Source organism: Oryzias latipes, chromosome 14 (genome assembly GCF_053564925.1).
Source record: "Oryzias latipes strain Hd-rR chromosome 14, Olatipes_Hd-rR_3.1".
Taxonomy (NCBI): Eukaryota; Metazoa; Chordata; class Actinopteri; order Beloniformes; family Adrianichthyidae; genus Oryzias; species Oryzias latipes.
The window spans coordinates 22,260,377-22,279,867 of NC_136250.1; the positions used below are offsets into that span (position 1 = coordinate 22,260,377).

The 19,491-nt window shown below is 40.0% G+C and overlaps 1 protein-coding gene across 2 annotated transcripts in view; it reads left to right on the plus strand.

The window, feature by feature from the left end:
• atp2a3 (ATPase sarcoplasmic/endoplasmic reticulum Ca2+ transporting 3) overlaps nucleotides 1–19,491 on the plus strand; it is a 46,405-nt gene continuing 26,914 nt past the window's right edge. For both annotated transcript variants that reach the window (XM_004076706.5, XM_011483751.4), the window contains exons 1-5: nucleotides 1–551; nucleotides 10,746–10,763; nucleotides 11,078–11,160; nucleotides 15,046–15,150; nucleotides 16,434–16,572. In XM_004076706.5, coding sequence (XP_004076754.1) covers nucleotides 434–551; nucleotides 10,746–10,763; nucleotides 11,078–11,160; nucleotides 15,046–15,150; nucleotides 16,434–16,572 — 463 coding nt within the window. In that variant the 5' untranslated portion in view covers nucleotides 1–433. The remainder of the gene's footprint in view (nucleotides 552–10,745; nucleotides 10,764–11,077; nucleotides 11,161–15,045; nucleotides 15,151–16,433; nucleotides 16,573–19,491) is intronic.

A 19,491-nucleotide genomic window follows, 5' to 3' on the forward strand; every position in this document is an offset into this window, starting at 1 on the left:
GGATACTAGAAGTGCGAGTCATCCTTGTGCGCGTAAATTCCCCTCCTTGCAGAGGCTGCAGGAGGCAGCGAACCCTTGCGCTCAGGTACGCGCAGCCAATCAGCGCACAGGAGGGAGTGCTCAACAGCGAGAAGGCGGTCTGCGCCAGCACAGACACACAACACCTTCAGGTGGGGATGAAGTAGCAGCAGCAGCAGCAGCAGCAGGCGAGCTACAGAAGGACAAACGAGTCTGAGCCGCGGAGGATCCGGAGGTTTTTCTTCAGGGGGTCCAGGTGGCAGAAAGACCTCGAGCGTCCTTCACTGGAGATAACTGCTGTTCACACCGCCCACCTCCTCCCCCACCCACACAGCCTTCGCACCCCTTCCGACAGCCTAATTGATTTGCCTGAACTACATGCATTTGGAGCAGGTCATCTACTAAACCCACCACCATGGAAAATGCGCACACCAAGTCTGCTACTGAAGTTTTAGACCACTTCGGTGTGAACGAGAACACCGGGCTGACTCAGGAGCAGGTCAAAGTCAATTTGGAGAAATACGGTCTGAACGGTGAGTACTTTCCTGCCTCTGTAGGTGTGACACGTTTCAGGTCGTGAGTGCGCATGGTAGCCTGGAGCGCCTTATATTCCCCAGGCAGATGTCATTAAGCGGAGGCAAACATTAAAACACGCAGTCCTGCCCGCGTTCATGGATGCACGCGCGCGCAGCGAACTTTCACTTAAAGTTAGACTGCAGTCGGTTTAGAAGGTCTGATTAGGAGAGCCCTGGAGCACCCCCCCCCCCCCCATCCAGGTCTGATTAGGAAAAGTGAGGAGCCTCGTGGAAAATCAGCTGCATCTTTGACAGACATTCCCTGCTGTCATACAGAGATCAGGAAGTGCAGAGTAGCCCCCCCTTCCCCCCACCTTGCTGCAGGGGTAGAATATGATTATATGACTCGAGATGATGACACCCATGTTGACCGACCAGTTTAACCTCAGAGAAGGCACTCTCATTTGTTCTTTCTGTTTATCTTTTCCCCTAAAAATTTCAGAACATTTTCAATGATTTCCGTCACAGTGAAGATGATTACAAAAGTTTTCATCTAAACTACAAAATTGATGGTAAATAGCTTCCTTCAGCAGCAGCTGTTATTAAGCATTAACACCCCCCCCCCCATCCCATTCATCTCAAACACACATGTTGTGTGTCTCTTCCTTTAACTCCAGCCTGACATCAGCACACCTTTTTGAGTCCTGTCATTTGCATGTGTGCCAAGCTGTGGAGTCAAGTGCCACATTGTGCCGGCTAAACAGGAGCCCTTTTGTTGCAAGCTGGTTGCTCCGCCTGGGGGCTTGTGATGACTTCATGGAAAATAGCGACGTCTTGCCACAGATAATATCTCTTTCACTTATAGCAGTGAACTTCCTGCCTTGTGCGAGCACACTGTAGACGCAAGTTAGAAAGAGGGAATACCCTTGTCTCCATTGCTGGGCTCATTCAGCCTCTGGGTCCATTCAGACTCTCTGTGAGCGTAAAATGTTGAAAGCTGGAGCAAAGAAGCTTGGATGTTCTTGTTGTTTTTGGCGTCTGTCAGTGCAGGGTGATGTGTGGCTGCTAAATGACTCTTTCCGCTCTGCTACGAAACCACAGACTTTGTAAATGTTCACAGGCTTCCTCTATGACCTTCTGTGTTTTGTGTCAAGGAGCATCTGAAGCTGTTTGTGGGTGGAGAACTGATCATGATGCATTAGCTAGTTAGTGGGATAATTTTGTGTTTAGTAAATTTAACCAGACACATCCACAAATCAGATCTTGTATGAGTTGAAGTTTGGACCCTAGACGATTGCATCAAAGTCATAGCACTGCCTGTTTGCAAGAAGACGATGATGGCATCAGATTCTCTTGGGGTTAATCTATGAACACTATGCTAGCGGACATGTCTATGTTGATACATTTGCGATTTGTGATGCAGACCTACCATTAACCCCATAGGCTTTGTACACTCAATGATTTGCGCTTTTAAGAGGAAACTCCTCCTCCCATTGATCGCAGTGAAAGTCTCAGATGTTCTCTGACATGTAGGTAGATCAACTTTACCGCTAAGTGTGTGCCGTGTTTATTCCACAGAGAAAGGCGGGTGGTTCTTTCTGCATCTCATGTTTGTTGGATGAACCCCCTTAACTTGTTCGGTTCATTACATTTGTTGTGAGATTGTGAATTTCTGAATGAAATCACTTGTCTTCCCGATGTTTCTGGAGGAAAAAAGGAATCAGTGGTTGCAGCTTGTGTCAACTCAACCTTATCTTCTCAAGTGTTCTACATTTATTTAATGAACATGTCAATAAAAGTGCACTTTGTCCTTGATGTAATCAACGTTTTAGAAAAAAACAATTCAATGAAACCCAGTGATTTCTTTTTTTTAACTAGTCTCTTTTAAAGTAGGGATGTATCGATGAATCGATTTTATATTGCTACGATCGATCGGATTAATCTGTTTGAGACAAGTTGTTAATCCAATCAACCAATACATTATAAAATCATTTCAAAATAAAATAAATTGATTAGCCAAATCCTGGGAAATACCAATTGCATTGAGGTATGGTAGGTTTATTTTACTATAAAGCAAAAATGACCAAGTACCATTACAGCGGACAACACACATGTGATGTCAGCAAAAACTGATCAACCATCATTCCAGTCCAATGTGTGGAAACACTTTGAATTTAGCAAAGTCATGTGACCATAGTGTGCTAGAAGGTTCTAATAATGTTCCCTTTGGATTATTTGGATGTGGAAAAACAGTGGACTGAACCTTGGGAAACTAAGATGTGAATGGATTTGACGTTCCTTCTTGTTTACTTGTTTGTACACATATTTAATTGATTATGTTGGAAGAAATCCAAGGAATGTGGAAAACTTCACCTGCACTGATCAGTTCAGGTATTTCTCTCTGAGTCACACTGGTTGAGGTTTTGGCTAAAGATGTCCTGGATCCAGTTTAGGTCAATGAATCGGATGAGCCAATATCAACTGAATCATATGCAACCACAAATTTTGATATGTATCGAATTGCTGTTAATTGTTGCTATATATTTTGATCTGAATGTTAGAGTGCTTTGTACATCTGGAGAGCTCCCAGAAACCAACTGTACTCTCAGAATGCCTCAAGGCACTCCCTTAAGGAGAGTCATTGCGCAACAAATTCAGGTTCTTCTACCTGGCTGTGTGTTTTTTTTTTCTGCTTGCTTTGGTACAACTATGTTCACTAAAGGTGAATAAAAAAGAACCAACCTGTTCCATTTGTTCTCACAAAAATGGTTATGCATGAGCCTTTGTTGAGGATATAGTCCTTGTTGAGTTGTGATCTATGACTGCTCGAACTTCACTCTGGGCTTTGTCACAAAAAACAATTAAACTTCCTCTATTGAGACCTTAGTCTTGGTGTTTCTCTTCCTGTTCAGCAACATTAAAGCAGTCCGCTATGCTCGCTTCAGGGTTTGAAACATGCAAGACTTTGAGCTACTTCCTGCCCCGCCTTCACGCCAGCATGAGTGAGCACACTTCTCTGTCAGGGCCTGTCTCCTACTCCAATGTTAAAAATCCTTTATTCAAGAGTTTCTGTACACATCTGCCTCAGTTCTGGCTTTTTTTTTTAAATCGTGTTGAGAAAGTCGAGTGGAGCTGTGCAGGAGTCCTTAGTGGGTTGAGCCACCTCCCTGCTCCACTGGGCTCTGCAGGTACAGACTCCGCTACCTTCAAAGGAGCTGTGATGGTGTTCTCGCTCATCATTTGCCTTCCTTCCTCCCACCTCTGCTTGTCATGGTAATGGCCTTATGTTAAGGTGATGTTGAGTCACTGGGCTTTAGCAGAGAGCCTGGACGCTACTCTGCAGCCTAGTCTTCTCCACAAGAAGAAAAGTTTCATGCTGTAAAAAAAAAATCTCTCTTCAAACTTTATTAGATCAGGATCCTTTTTGTGTTTAAGTTTCATCAACTTCATAAATCCATCCTATATTTGTGGCAGATTTGCTCTTTTTAAAGCACAATTCTAGATTTTAAATGAGCTTTCTCATTTTTTCATTTGTTTCCTAAAGATCAGAAATGTTGTACTGCATCAGGCACTGGATTGGACAGAAGTGCTGCTCTGGTTTCTAAACCCAGAATAGTATCTATAAATAGTGGGTTGTTAGCACAGATATATTTTTGATATGTTGCTTTAGGGATTGCTGTCTATTTTTCACTGCCTTCAGTGACTATTTGCCTACAAGGTGACCAAGTGCCATCCTTGGAGTCTGTTCAGACATAAAAAATGACTCTTTGTGCAGCTGTGACCTTGAAGAGGAAGCTCTGAAGGCCTGACAAGATATCAGCTCTGTGCTAATTATCTCATGCATGTCCTGCTCTGCTGACAGATGCTTTTCCTTTTCCTCTGTAACTTGCCAAACATGGTGAAATAAGAGCGAAAACATCCTTTAAATTCCAAAGGTTGTTTGTCTGACTCTGACTAATATGCGTTAGGCACAAGATTATCGAGCTTCTCTGCACAAATTGGGACATTCAAATCCGTCTTTTTGTAATGTAAACATCACACAGCAGTGACAGTTGGTTTCTTTCCTGTCCGTGTCCAGCACAAACACAATTACATGAAAACAGATCGGTAAATCCAACACTGTAGGTAATTGCATTGAGGAGGACATCATGTCTATGGTGTTTCCCTCAGATTCTTCCATCCTTTTCTATGAAGAATCTCTAAATGCATAAAATTTTAAATGTTATCCTGACCCTTGCTAAGAAAAAATAGTCAAAGTCAGCCAAGAGTCTTTGTTTTCTTGTTGAATTAGTTTTAATATTCATAAAAAATGTTTTTTTTCCAAATGGATGGTTTATGTTAACTACAACTCCTTGTTGCATATTTAAGCTCACAATAATTTAATCAAATCTTCAGAAGACATGTTTCAAGATTTTCCCCATAACTCCTGTTTTGCAAAGTCTGCACAAGTTGAAGACACTTAGTTTACACATAGTTTGTAGGCAGACCTGCCTCAGTTGCTTAGTCACATTAGAAAGTAGCTTGTCAAACGTGAATGTAGCCAAGTATTATATCAACAGCCAAAAAAGAATTGACAGTGGGAAACAGGAAGTGCTGTCTAAAGACAACAGGAAGTAGTGAGAATTCAAAAACTATGGTAAAATGAGAGAGCATAGTAACAGAGCAAACCTTAACCTAGAACTGAGGAAAAGATTGTTGGAGTTATTGCAGGAGCACATTTTTGCTGCATTTCACACCACATTTAGGCCTTTGTGTGGGTGTGTACAAGCTTCCGATGCGCTCATTTGAATTGTAGTCTTTTTGACTTGACACAAAGACGTCCTGAAAGCAGTTTGTCGGTGCCTTTCCAAAATCCATAAAGGTAGAAAGTTTTTGATCCATTCAAAGCCCCTTGACTTTGCGGTTTTTTTGGGGAAAAAAGGTATATAATGGGTGAAAACATGCCCTCGTTTGAAACAAGCTTGCATTTGAGAATCAAACAAACAAAACCACACATCACTCATGTTACAGTGGACTACTATTTTTCATGGACTACTATTTTTCTTTACAGTTATATTTTAGTAGCATTTTTACCCTAATTCACTCCATAGACTGACTTTTATGTTTGCATTAGTTCAAAAGTTTGATTTTCACTTTTGAATTAATGGGTTTTGTGGCTTCTATTGTTCCGCATACTTAACAGACTTATAAGGTATGCGGAGGAAACATCTGAGATATCATTAAAAGCCGCTAAACGGGTGTTTCAAGATACCTTAAATGGTTTTGTATTCTTTTGTTTGCAACATTTCTGACTTATGCTGACAGATGGCTTTCATTTTTTACATCAAAAGCGAAAACTGACGTAACTGTGAAACCCTCATAACTCGGGTACAGATGTACATTCTCATAGTTTGGGTCTGTTAACATTCAGGGTCATCAGCTGACTTTTTTCTAAATAAAACCACAATTAACTCTAGACACATTTTTTTATGTTTTGGTGGAAAAATAAACTCTTTGAATTTTAACTTGTACTTTGAAGATTCTGTAATTTGGTTACTTGTGATTCTTTCCATTTGCCAGCATAAATTAAAAGAAATCATTGAGTGTATTGCCTATATCTGCAATGCTTTTGTGAGGCTTGGCCAATGATGTTGTGCAGACACAGAAGGCCATAGCATTTGATTTGGTTAATGCATTCAGATGTATCACTGGAAAACACATTATGTAATTGAGTGGATGTAGGAAGCCCCCATTAGGGGTTGCCATCTTCACATTTATAGATCAGTTGAATTGGTGGACTTTCTCTGCACACGTTTTCTCTTTTGCTTCTCCTCAGTATTTAACAATTCATCCAGAAATAATCAGGTTTATAAAATGTCTTGCTATTTTCAGTTGTTTTTGATTAACAAACCCTGGTATTTTAGTTAGTCGTCGAGGCACATTTTGAGTCATGTTGTCATGGCAACTGTCAAAAACTTTCAAGTTGTAGTTTTTCACAAGTCGGATTGAACTGAGCGTTAAACTAATTAAAATCTCTCCCGATTTAAATGTTTGTTTTTCCCTCTGTGTGATGGAGAGGGAGCTTTTTTAGCTCCTTTAACTGAGTTTATTTATAGCCTGGATCAACTAATGGACGGTTTACTGCTTTTTCTTCCTGACCCACTGGTTGCAGAACCCATCTCCGGGTTTCTTTTGTTGGCAACCATCTCCAGGAAGTGTCTCCCCCTCTGCTTAGCACTGCTCAACTTTTTCTGCTCAATGTAAACAGCCTCTTTTATTCATTGTCTGGGCTGCGAGGGAGGAGGTGGGGAGGTGCTGTGGGGACATGCAGCCGGAGCAAGCTGAAGTCAGTATTCAGGAATGCGCCTGGGCAAGCCCTTGGTGGACACAGCCATGATGACTGGGAGGGAATCCTCGGCAGGGGGAAGCCTGGGATCCCCGTTCCTCTTTCCCTCTTTCAACCCCTTCCCTTCTCCTCTTGTCCTCTCAGTCAGTGCATCTTTGTGTCCTGAGCGCCCGTCAGCCATAAAGGCTTTTTTTCACCCACGGTGGCACATTAATGTGGAAACAGTCTTATTTCAGGCTGAAGGAGCATGGAAAACACCAAAACCCACTTCTCTATATTTCTGTTGCTGCTGGCAGGCTGCAGCTAAACGCCCCCTGTGAGCTCTACCGTGTCCAATCTGCACTCTGAAAGAAAGAGGAAAAAAAAAAAGCTCCAGACAGCAGGTTTGTGGGTCTACTCGTAGTGAGTCATCATCTATTATTGCACTGGCTCAGGGCAGTCTTTAGAAAGACCTCTTAGCATAAAGGTTGTTTACCAAAAAATAATGCAGGTCTAAAATTTCACTATATACACTGGAATGGTTGTCAAGGAGAAGTGTTTATGTTTGCTTTTGCAGTGTTTATGCAGATTGCCACATATTCCTAAAACCATACCATTTCGCAAACCACAATGACACTTAGAATTCCTCAGATTCTCCTTTTGGTCAGCCAAAATAAAGCTTTTTCAGAGTAGTTATCCTGAGATGTTTCTCCTTTCTCCGGTGGTGCATGAGGATTCTGTTTTTGTAAGATGGTTGAGGGCTGACGTCACAGGCTTTCCTCTCTCCGTCTCCTCTCTGCACAGGGTCACATTTGTTACTCATGTAGCACACTGTGATGAAAACATGCAGAGGATTTCCACTGCTTCAAGGGGAATACTGCCCCACTGCTTTCTTAATATAGCTGCTTTGCTCCACTCCCTCTGGAATGAAGGCAAGGCAGCAATTGAAGGATTTAAGGAGCTCCTGAAAGGTTCCAGAAATGTGATCAGAATTTGTATTTTGATCACAGAAAAATTCAGTCCAACTGTGAAACAAGCCAGAGACCTCAGAGAGACTCTTACCGTGTCCGTCTGAGGATAATGGTGGTGGTTTGTTACGACGCACCTTTCAGTCAGAACATGACAAGCGCAGTGACTAAGCAATGCTCAGCCCCACTGTGGTGACACTGATCAACAGCACTTGTCACTGAAATGTTTTTAGAGCATCATGACTGATGTGTTTTCTGCTCAAACTGTGACTCATTTGGTGGGTGTTTGGTTCTGTCGTGTGGAAAGATGCTCAACTTGCGTCAAGCTGCCAAAATTTCACAAAAAGTTAAATTACCCTTGACAGATGAATAAAAAAAAGATCAAAAGATGATTAGAACATAAAAGGGGAAGTGATGAATTTTCCAGTCCTTTTCTTTCAGAAGCAAACGCTGGTCTGTTAAATGTGTGAGCAGGACTATCTTTTAGCAAAAGAAGGCATTTAAACCTAGTACAGTGGTCGGTGCTCTTGTCTCACAGTGAGAAGGCAGGAAAGAGCTGCTGGGACCTTTCTGTGTGGAGTTTGCATGTTGTCCCTGTGCATTCGTGGGTTTTCTCTGGTTTCCCACCACAGTCCAAAACAGGATTCATAGGTTAATTGGTTACTCTAAGTGTCCCTAAGTGTGTATGTGAGGTGTGTGGGAGTGATTGTGTGACCAGAACCAGACTGGTGACCTGGATGGACTCTTGCAACCCCGATAACCCTGAAAAGGATAGAGGATACAGAAAGTGGTTGGTTGGACTGTTTTTTTTTTTTTAAAAACCTTTTCTATGAATATGTTGACAAAATTGGACTCTAAATCATAGATGATACCTTATGCCTAAACTGTATGGGGGGAAAAAAATAGTGACTTAAAGATTTTGGCTTAATATTTTTTGTTTGCCCAGTTTATAGTTATGTGTCAAATCTACAGTGAGATCCCACAGATTTCCACAGCTAATTTTTTTCACGCTGTTGTTGGCATCACTACCCATTTGCTAAATGCCAAAAATAATTTTTTTCTATAAAGGGAGGTTATTAAGTAAAGCTGGTTTGGTGCCTGTGTGATTCTAACAGCTCCTAGTGGGATTTATTTCCTTTATTTATGAGGAGCGCATTATTTCTTTTCCTTTTTTTGTAATTTTGTGTGTTCAGTGATTCACTTTATACACATTTTCTTGTAATAAATATTGCAATTTCTTATTCAAAGATTAAAGTCAAATTGGTTTTAGAGACCCTGGCACAACTTTTTAGACTAAATGCAAAAAACAGATGGCACATTCAGAAGGCGGGCAAGTAATTTTAAGAAACGCATATCCTTGCTAGCTTGTTCAAACATTTTTTCATGATGCTTGTGTTACTGTTACCAACAGTCACATCCTCCTTTCGTAGTGCATTTTACTCTAAAACATTCCTACTTAGGGTTAGAGGTGTGACAATGAATTGATGAATCGATTTATATTCCTTTTGGTCTGAATTGAATTCAGCAATACCATTATAAAATTGTTTCAAAATGAAATGAATCGATGATGATTATTAATTATGGAAAATACCATTTGGATTGAGACATGGTAGATTTATTTTACAAAACGCAAAAATGACAGATTCACAGCAGACAAAATACATGATGTCAGCAGAAAATGACCAATCCGTCATTCCAGTCCAATGGAAACACTTTGAATTTAGCAAAGTCATGTGACCATACAGTGTGCTAGAATGTTCTGATAATGTTACCTTTGAATTATTTGGATGTGGAAAAACAACAGTGGGCTGAACTTTAGGAAACTAAAATGTGAATGGATTTGACATTTATTTTTGTTTACTTGTTTAATTATACACATATTTTATTCACACTTCATTATCTTGTAAGAAATACAAGGAATCTGGAAAACTTGCACTGTTAAGTACCAGGTATTTCTCTCTGAGTCACACTGGTTGAAGTTTCCATTTTAGGTCAGTGAATTGATCAAGGATCGATCAAATTGGATTCAATATTAACTATGAATTGTATGTGCAACCACAAACTATGATTCTAATCAAATCGTTTTTAAAATGGATCGTTACAGCCTGACTTTGGATTGAAGCAAGAAAAGGGTTTCCAGCATATTTTAATTTTGTTTATTTGTTGGACCAATATAACTAATGATTAAAGTAATCAGGTGTATCCGTACAGCATAGTCATCCTGTTTTTGGTTAGGTAAATGTTGCTTTTGGAAATTCTTGTACCACAGTGATCTTATAAACCGAATAAACAATGGGGTCAAATGGACTATCATGGAAGATGCTGTGTGATGAGAAAGTCTTCAGGTACTGATCCTACACTCAGATTTTCCACTCGGTCAGCCCCTGTAACATTTAGCTGATTGCTAGCTTAATCATTAAGTCTAGAATGTGTCAGTGCCACATTTTTTTTGTTAATGTCCAACTTCCTTACCCCAGGGCAGAGATGATGTACTTTACAATTGAGACAACTTAGATTAATGAGTACAAATATTCTTAAACGATGAAATAAAAACACTCATCAGCATGCTACATCCACCACCTGCTACGTTGGTCTTCAGCTGAAGCAAAACATTGACATCTGATGGAGCTGAAGTCATTCTGAAAAAGAATCTCTAAATATTTACATATTTTTATGTCCGCTACACCACTACAAATTATAATCCTAGATTTGACAGGGACCAGTGTTTCTGTGATTCAGTGTTTCATATAGAAAACCAGTGTGTTTTCTATATCAAGCATTTGATCAGAAATGAGTTATGTGGAGCCGTTTGTGTGTGTTAAAAATAATGCTAAGTTAATCCAGTGCATTAACTGCTCTCTGTCTGTCTTTCTCTTTTACCTTCCTGGCTGTCTTTGCCAATTGTATTCCTCTGGAACGGGCACGGTGTGACATCCACAGAGCTCCCAGCTGAAGAAGGTAAATATTGATTTTTCTGCTGAGCTGTGATCCACCTCCCTTTACTACCTGATCAAGTGTCTTGTCTCTAGATCTTTTTATATAGCAGCAACGCGGGTAAACTTTAGAGTTGCTGCTTTACTATCAATAGACACACACACCTTCAGTCTTAAGTAAATACCCATAAGGTTCTATGTTGCTGTCATTGAGCTAATATCAGTACATCCTCCATGACTTTTTAGTTTTTTCACATTTGAGTCATTTTTTTTTTTTTAGGAGAGAGTAGCGATGCTAAATTGAGTGTGATCAAACGGCTGTGCATTGACATATTTTAGGCAAGTCTCTATGGGAGCTGGTGGTGGAGCAGTTTGAAGACCTCCTGGTCAGGATTCTGCTTCTGGCTGCCTGTGTCTCCTTTGTGAGTATAAACCACCTAATTAAAATCTATTCATATTTCTTGATTTTCAAATATTACCCCAACAGGATACGACACCTTTCTTGAATAATTGGCAGATGAATTGCCATCTAATCCCCTTGAGCAGCTTCTTTGCAAAATATGCCTTTCCACTCTCGTGTTGATGGGATTTCTCTGTTGGGAGCAGGCATGGGTTTTCTGCTGAAGTGGAAACAAAACCATCAATCAAAACTCCCCATCCTGTGGAGCCTCATGCTGTTAAGCAGACTGCAGCCTGAGAGTAGAAAAGGTCGTTGAAGGGTGGAGTGAGGGAATCCTGCCTGCAAAATAACATTTCCCATCTGTTCCAGCACTTCCTCAGTTCCTTTGGATAAAATTGCTGTTACTATTTTAGAAATTGGGAAAATGTCCTCTAAGAGAGTATGACACAGAGATAACTCTAGCTGCTCATCATGTTGCGATGAGGCCTGAAGCGCAGATGGAGGCTGTAACTCCATGACTGGACTTGGGCTGGCATTTCCTCCCAGTATTTGGTGGAACAGCGCACAGTTCAGACCACAAAGCTCTCTAAATATTATCTAGGAGAAGTTGGAAATCTGATATGACTTGAAATATATATGGAAATTGAAGTGAAGCTCATCCTATGGCATAGGTTTTACTTTGCTTTTTTTATAGTCTCCTTATCCCTCTATTTGCTTTGCTGTTTTGTATGTTTCCACTGTACTCAGGGAGTGGCAACAGCTGAGTGAAGCTTAGCTAAAGTTTAACCCTAACTTTGTATTCATTTGGTTGTAATTTTGAATATAGTCAAATGAGGGCTGGACTCCTGTGTAAGACCCAAAGTGAAGTTTCCCATAGAAAATAAAGGCAAACACTTGTGAGCTGCAGTCTTTAAATGTGTTTTACATTTACACCATCAAATCTTATTTAACCTATGACTTAATTTCCTTTTAATATTATTCAATTGATCTCAATTCAGTGTTTAAGGTCTGTCTGTCCTTTTGGAGTATGGCTTTGATAAGCCTCCATGTTCTCTGATGGCTTCTGTCAGAGACCAACTCTTTGTGAGTTTAGTAGAGCAGAGCCGCCCAAAAAGCCACACCAGCCACATAAAACACCAGACCACCTCTGCAGGTGAGGTTAACAATAAGGAGCTGACTGTCGTTCATGCTAAACTTGCTAAGGGACTCTAAATGGGTATTCCAGATGTACATTAACAAAAGTTTATTTTAAAAAATTTGGATTATGTATTCCAAAGATGAGCCTTATTACAAGTTACACCAGCCTGAAATGCAATGCATCACAACTAGGAAATAAAAGTGAGATGATCTATAAGTTGACAACACTTTTATTAGGGATGTAAAGGAAACGGATATGTATCAAAAAATTGATCTAGTGCTGAGAGTAAAAGCAGTATTCATTGAAAACCACCGATATGAACAAGATCATGTTGGTGAAAAGGTATAGCATCAATCAGGAAGTAAATAATAATTTTCTGTCAAACTTTGTCAGTTTCTTTTTTGTTGTGTCTCTACTGTCTTTGCCAATCAATGTTCATTTGACATATGATAACCCTTTTTTTTCCGACAGCACTGCCAAAAATGCCTGAATAAATTAACATGACCCACTTTTTACTAACCACAATACAGTAAAAAACCCAAAATGCCAAATTTGTGTATCTGAAGCTGTTATGTCAAAAACATTTTGTTTTTGTTGCTTAAAATAGAAAGTGCTCATAAAAAGAAAAAAAAAGTTGTTAAACGGCATTTTCAGTTATAGTTATAAATGCCAAATGAATAATGAATATCTAGATTGTTTCCATTTAAGTAAAATAATTGGACTGTATCATATTGCCATAGTTATGTTAACCTTGTATGTATCAATTCATAGACCATGTATAGAGATTTGTATCAATTTTTCTTCTAAAATTCCCATCAGAAAATGAAAATATTGTTCAATGCTACTGCAGCAATCCAGTCCAGTTTTATTTATACTAACCTTTTCACCAAAGGGCCGCCAATAAACTAAAAATAATTAAAAAAGCAGCAAAAGAAGAGCAACAAAAAATACACATAAACCTAAAAAAAACAATGACATCATGGCCTTATTGCTTTCTTTTCTGTTTTGGTTAAAAAAAAAACGAAACACAAACTTATAATGAACTACAGATGGACTCAAAAAGAATTCTGTGTGTTTACATGCATCTATGTAACAGGCTTACATTGATTCCATTGACTTTTGTTAAAGGTGATGGAAACAAAAACCTTGTTTCTGTAACCATGATAGATATGTAAATATCATATATGTAAATATGCATGTGAGGTTGACTGGAACCTTTTTTTTTTTTTTCCTAACTGGTGAAATCTACTTAAAACAGTTTTCTAGAGACCATCTGTTCATCAACTCAAGATGAAAACTAAAACTGGGTCATGAAACAGGACGGAGATTCAAAGCAGAAAATCTGCATCAGAATCAAAGTCCAGACCGAAAGCCAAATTAGATGTTTTGGAGAGACCTTTGGAGGGTTAGGCACAAGTAGGTGGGCATAAACTCCAAAGAGTTAAAGCAGTGATGTGAGGAGAAATGGGCTCAAACTCTTTGACTACAGGGTGAGAGGCTGATGGAGCCATAAGGAAATCACATATTAAAGCAACGACTTTAAGACTAAAAGCTATCGAACCACAAAGAGGATTCCATCCCATAGATATTTATATCCATTTTAGTTATTGGGTTTGAATTAAGTTAGCTAGTTATTGCCCTTAAATGAAAAAAGTTTAATTATAAAATATTAACAAAGTAAAAACACTTCAAGAATAAGAAATTATAAAGGATTAGAAATGGTATTACCAGCTAGCTATAATAAAAAAAAAATCTTCAACTTGAGCTTTATTTACAAACGTAACCATGAAGATGAGGGAAATTTTGGCTCAGATTCCCAGAGCAAACAGATGGATTTCTCTTTGCTCAGAAATCCTCAGTGTAGGTGACAGCTTACCCTGCTCTCCATTTGGGCTTCCATTCAGTGAGGAAATAAGACTCGGGTATTCAGATCACTCTCTGAAAGTGCAGTGATATAGTGGAAGACCTTTTTAAACATTCTTACTAAGAGACTTGCCTTTGTTGCCCTCTTGTCTCTGCTCGGTCAGAAAGGAGATTTACTGGTCCAAGTGAGCGGGAATGATGAGCTATCGACCATGCTCAGGCTGCCGTGACGTACTCTCTGCTGCTCAATAACCCTGCAGTGAATATACTCCCCTGTCACTTGATAGTTCTCATCTCATCATCAACACAAAGATCCACTTTATCCACTTCTGCGGCTTTATTGCTTTCATGCCTCAGTCACTTTGCTTTCTGCATCTGCAGTGAGAAACTTCATATAGAGGCCGACCTGAGTCCAAATAAGAAGACTTAGGAATACTTTGTGAAAGAAAAAAGACTATATTCTTAAAAGATTTAGGAGTATCTATCGAAGTAATGTAAGTAATGTAAGAAGACAACCTTCGGTCCAATTTCAGTGTGCAGGAAACTGAGAAATTTAAGAGATTAAACACTTGGACATTTGGTTAATACTCATCTAACAGTGAACCAAAGGACAGAAAGTGAAATGAATAACCAACTTAATGTGTGCTGACTGAGCATACTTGGAAAACGAGGAAAAATACCTCCTCTGGCTTACCTAATCATTACCTGATGAGACAGAAAACATTAAGAGCTTTTTGCTAAGTGATGACACAATAACTAACTTTCCTTTCAAAGTATATATTTTTCTTTCTTTCCCTTAACAGCACCAGTTTTTTTTTTAAATTGCTTATTTCACAGCAGTCATCTATCCAAGTGAAAATGTTATACCCTGACTAAGATATGATGATGTGCTCTATCTTCCTGTAGGTGTTGGCTCTCTTTGAGGAGGGAGAGGAGACTACCACTGCCTTCGTAGAGCCTATCGTCATCCTGCTTATCCTCATTGCCAATGCCGTTGTTGGGGTCTGGCAGGTAAGACTTGTTTTTTCACCTTACTAAATGTTACACATGCTAGCTCAGTTAAAGTTGGAAAACAGTGCGTCCTCTTTCCAAGTAGTTCCAGGATGCAGCGACTCTCCTATGAATCTCTTTGTTCTGTGGGCAGAGGCTGTGGAAGCTGAAGCTTATTTACTTTGAGCAAGTAAGATAGGAGTGTATTTGGCATTAAAGACCTCAGCAGTCTTTTAATTATGATTATCCCGTCCCTAGCAAAAATCCAAAAATATGTTGTTTTCTAGGAGATAGTTTCTGCAGAGCGGCAGGAGTTTTAGGAAAATTTGCCTCTGAGTTGTGGCCGTGACTGTTGAAGCTTTACAACTGTATAGTTTTGATCCAGATACGAGGAAAACAAAGATGTACATGGATCCAGTCATCCATAAGTGGATGCATCAGAATAGTGTGGGGCAGGGAGTTTGTGGCCTGCTAGTTGTAGTTTGTACCCAACTACTACAAGCTTTTTCCAACAAAATATCCATCCGCCCGTCCGTCCGTCCGTCCGTCCGTCCGTCCGTCCAGAAATCGGAGTCGAGGAGTCTGTTGAAACATTCTGAAGCGGATTTTTCTTTTAGTTAGTTGCTGTTGTGACCCAGTATACCAGGAACATATTCAAAGCAGTGAACATATTTAAAATCCCAATGATGTCTCATAGATTTAGAGAGAAAAACAATCTAAAACTGTATCCCTGTAGACCTAGTCAGAAATGCACCAAAACTGACAAAAAACGTTTGGTCAAAACGATATTTGACAAATTGTCTAATACACAATATTGCCAGGTAACTAGAAAGTTATGGGAAATGTGTAAAAGACTTTGTTGTGTTTCATATGTTGGGATGTAAACAGGTCAACTTCTCATGACCTGTACAACGTCGCCATGCAAAATCACACCTTGACATAACTGCAGAAAACTGATTTACAGCTCTTCTAGTCTCTTAAAGCTCTTCTAGTTAACTTACAGACTCAAGTTTTTCGCTGTTTTAAGCATTTGCTTTGCTCAAATGTCACTTTTACAATTAAAAAAGGATAACGATCATTGCAGATGAGCAGATCAAGAAAAACAAAGGAAAAAGTCCTCTGTTTTTATGAGATTTCACCAACATGGAGGTCAGAAATTCAAATCAAAATGTTTGTTGTTGATGAAACCTGTGCACTTGAGCTCAGTTCTCGTTGAGTATTTAAGTAACCTCTCAATACATCAATTTATTTTAGAACATACATTTTGGGAGAACTGACGCTACTTTCCTTTTCTGTTTGCTCAGGAGAGAAACGCGGAGAACGCCATCGAGGCCTTGAAAGAGTACGAGCCAGAGATGGGAAAGGTGTACCGCATGAACCGCAAGGCCGTCCAGATGATCAAAGCCAGAGACATAGTCCCGGGAGACATAGTAGAGGTGGCAGGTGAGTGGGATGTGCCTTTGCTTTCCATTCATGAATGAAGAAAGATTGCAGCTTCATCTCCAACACAGGGGTCTTGCATGTGCGAGAAGTGGTGAGGAGTTCCTTGTATTCCAGCTCCTGTGAGGTTTTCTGTTCTTTGAGTACACCACCTGGATGCAGCTGGATGTTTCTCAGCTCCTCACTCACACCACTCCCGCATTACATGCACGTACTGACAACTCCCCTGCTGAAAAATCACCCGTGTGTGGGAAGCCCGGGCTAAAAATAGACTTGTTGTCACTCTGGCTCCAGAACATCTGTGCATGCCAGACACGCAGTCTGCTCAGAGGACATGGCATCCCAGTCAACACGTTCGGTTCTGGGAGAGTAATCCTGGCGCTCCTCATTTGTCTTTGGCTCCCCCAGTGTTGGGAAGGCAGGGGGTGCTCTGTGTTTGTTGGTGAGAGCGTGTTCATTCGTAATCACAGCACAGAGAAGCTGCCATAACTCCTTGGATTTCAGCATGAGGCTTCAGAAGGGAATATTAGGCAATCTGTTCAAATAACGATTGGCGAGGGCACACAAGTCCCCACAAGCAAGCCAGCGGTTACAGGAATAAATCTTTTCACTTTCTATTTGCATAGTCATTCAAACCTTAGAATGTTTTTTTTCTTTTCTGTATTTTCTGTGACAGATTACTTTTTCTTAGAACTGGGTTTATTGTGAGTGTGCATGAGTGTGCACAAAATTATATTAAAGCATGCTGGTGAAATTTACCAAGCCCATTCCTACTATAAGTCCCATCACATGTGTCTCCATGACGACACCTGCCGCACTTCTTGGCTCCTCTTTGAGGCATTATGGTTCAGGATGGGTGCTTTTTTTGCAGATTCAAATAATCTATTGTTTAAATGCTTCAGATTATTGCAGATTAGCAGCTTCATTCCTGACTGAGGATGGGAGAGGTGATGTTTCAAGCTACCTTAACACCGCCCTCGGCAATGCACATTCAAGCGACCACTTTCAACAAAAAGTCCATGTAAATGCACCTTATTTAAAACTCATTCACGCATAGCTATGCACATTTTTACCACTGATTTTGGGCTTTATGTACAAAACTAGATAGCGACCTCTTAAATTCACAGAAGTGCCAACCGTTTCAAAATTGATCATGAAGGACAAATTAATAATTGAGGTTTGTGCCTTGACAGACTTCTATGACACAAAGTCTTTTATATATTGGAATAGAGATGTGAAAGAAAAAGCCTGGGGCGAGATTCACAGATTTGCACCACAAAAACATTTCTCACCAAGCCTCTTCCGACTGTAAGAGGCGGACATGCGCTAGTAAACAGTATAAAAGAAGACGAATCCCCCCCTCCCTGCTTGTCCAGTGTGAACACTATGAGACAAATATGTAATCTGTCTTCATAGCTGCACACAAACATCTTTTTTATCTGGCTGTATTTGGTCTCCATTGTGATAACACTGTGAGACTAATTGTTAAAAGGGCAGATCATGACCTAAACTGTGTAAAAGGTTAAAACCTACTTTCTGTTTATGACCAAAACTGAAAAAAACACTTTGCTTGAAGTACTGTCAGTTAAAAAATGGCAGAACGCTACGCTGCACAGGTTTCTCAGTCACTCATGCTCCGATGCAAAAGTTGCTTAGCATTTTAAGCAGGTATAAACAACAAGTTTAACAAAGTGTTTGTTCCCCCAAAACATTTTCCACATTATCCTGTATTCCAAGTTTGTATTCCCTCCTTGGAATCTTACTACTTTCGGTTGATATAAACTGGTCAAAGGTTTCTGAAAAGAACACCTATTGAGCTTTGAGAAGAAAGAAAAGTTTAAGTATGTTTACTCCAGCTTCCTCCCCCTCTACCAGCAATGCCAGCCATGGTTACAACACTAGAGGTTTCCATTTCCTCTGGAACAGTCCTCTTGTTTTTGCAAATAGTTTACCTGTGGTGGACAAGAAGTGCCAAGGGCCATGACTGTGGTGCTTACAAGTAAATTTTCTCTTTCTCCCTTATTTTTTTCTGCCATATTTAACCCATGAGAACCTTGGGTGACATCTATGTAACAGACAAACATCAGAAATGTGTTCTGTGAAACACTTGGTTTATAAACCCAATTATTTTTTCTTTATGGAAAAATGGGTTCTCTTATGGGTCAAGAGACCAAATAGTCCCAGGGTTTCATCCTAGAAATGCTGCAACTAGTGCAAGCACCCACCTTTGTAGTCTTTTATAATCCTCAGCAGCTCTGTGTTTCCTTGAAAATGTCTCCCACAAGAAGAGCATCTGAGGGAGTCTGCAGGTAGGCGTTTGAAATCAGCCCTCAGCCAGTCCTGCTGCAGTGAAGCTGAGGCCCCCCCAGCCGTCTCCCACACAAACACACTCCTCGCTCCCACTCCACCCCTCCCACTCTCTTGCTCACAGACCTGGGGGGGTGATGGACTGAAATGTTTGGAGAAACTCTCACATGGAGGATGTGGTTCTTAAGCTGCACAAAATATCTCCAACTCTGTCCTGTCAGGAGAAAGATAAAAAATGTCCCCAGAGTTTAGAAATCGTTGAGTAAATGTCAAAATAAGAGGAAAGAGAAGGAAATTGTTTTTTCTTTTCCCCCCACTAAACTTAAAGCTTTCTGAAGAGTAAGGATATGTAGGAAGGAATTATAAAAATAAAAGCAATTAACAAATAAAGGCGGCATCCTATTTTGTGTTCTATACTTGCACTAATATTTCTACTATAGACCAATATTTTTGCCTACAGGATTCTAAATAGCTAAATATAAGTTTTTCATTTGCCATGACTCCAGATTCTATGAATGGAAATTTATAGCTCTTTAACCATGGGAGTCTATGTGAAAATGCATCCTCATGCAATTTGCCTCTGCTGGTCTCTAGCGGAACTGCAGTATTTAGCAC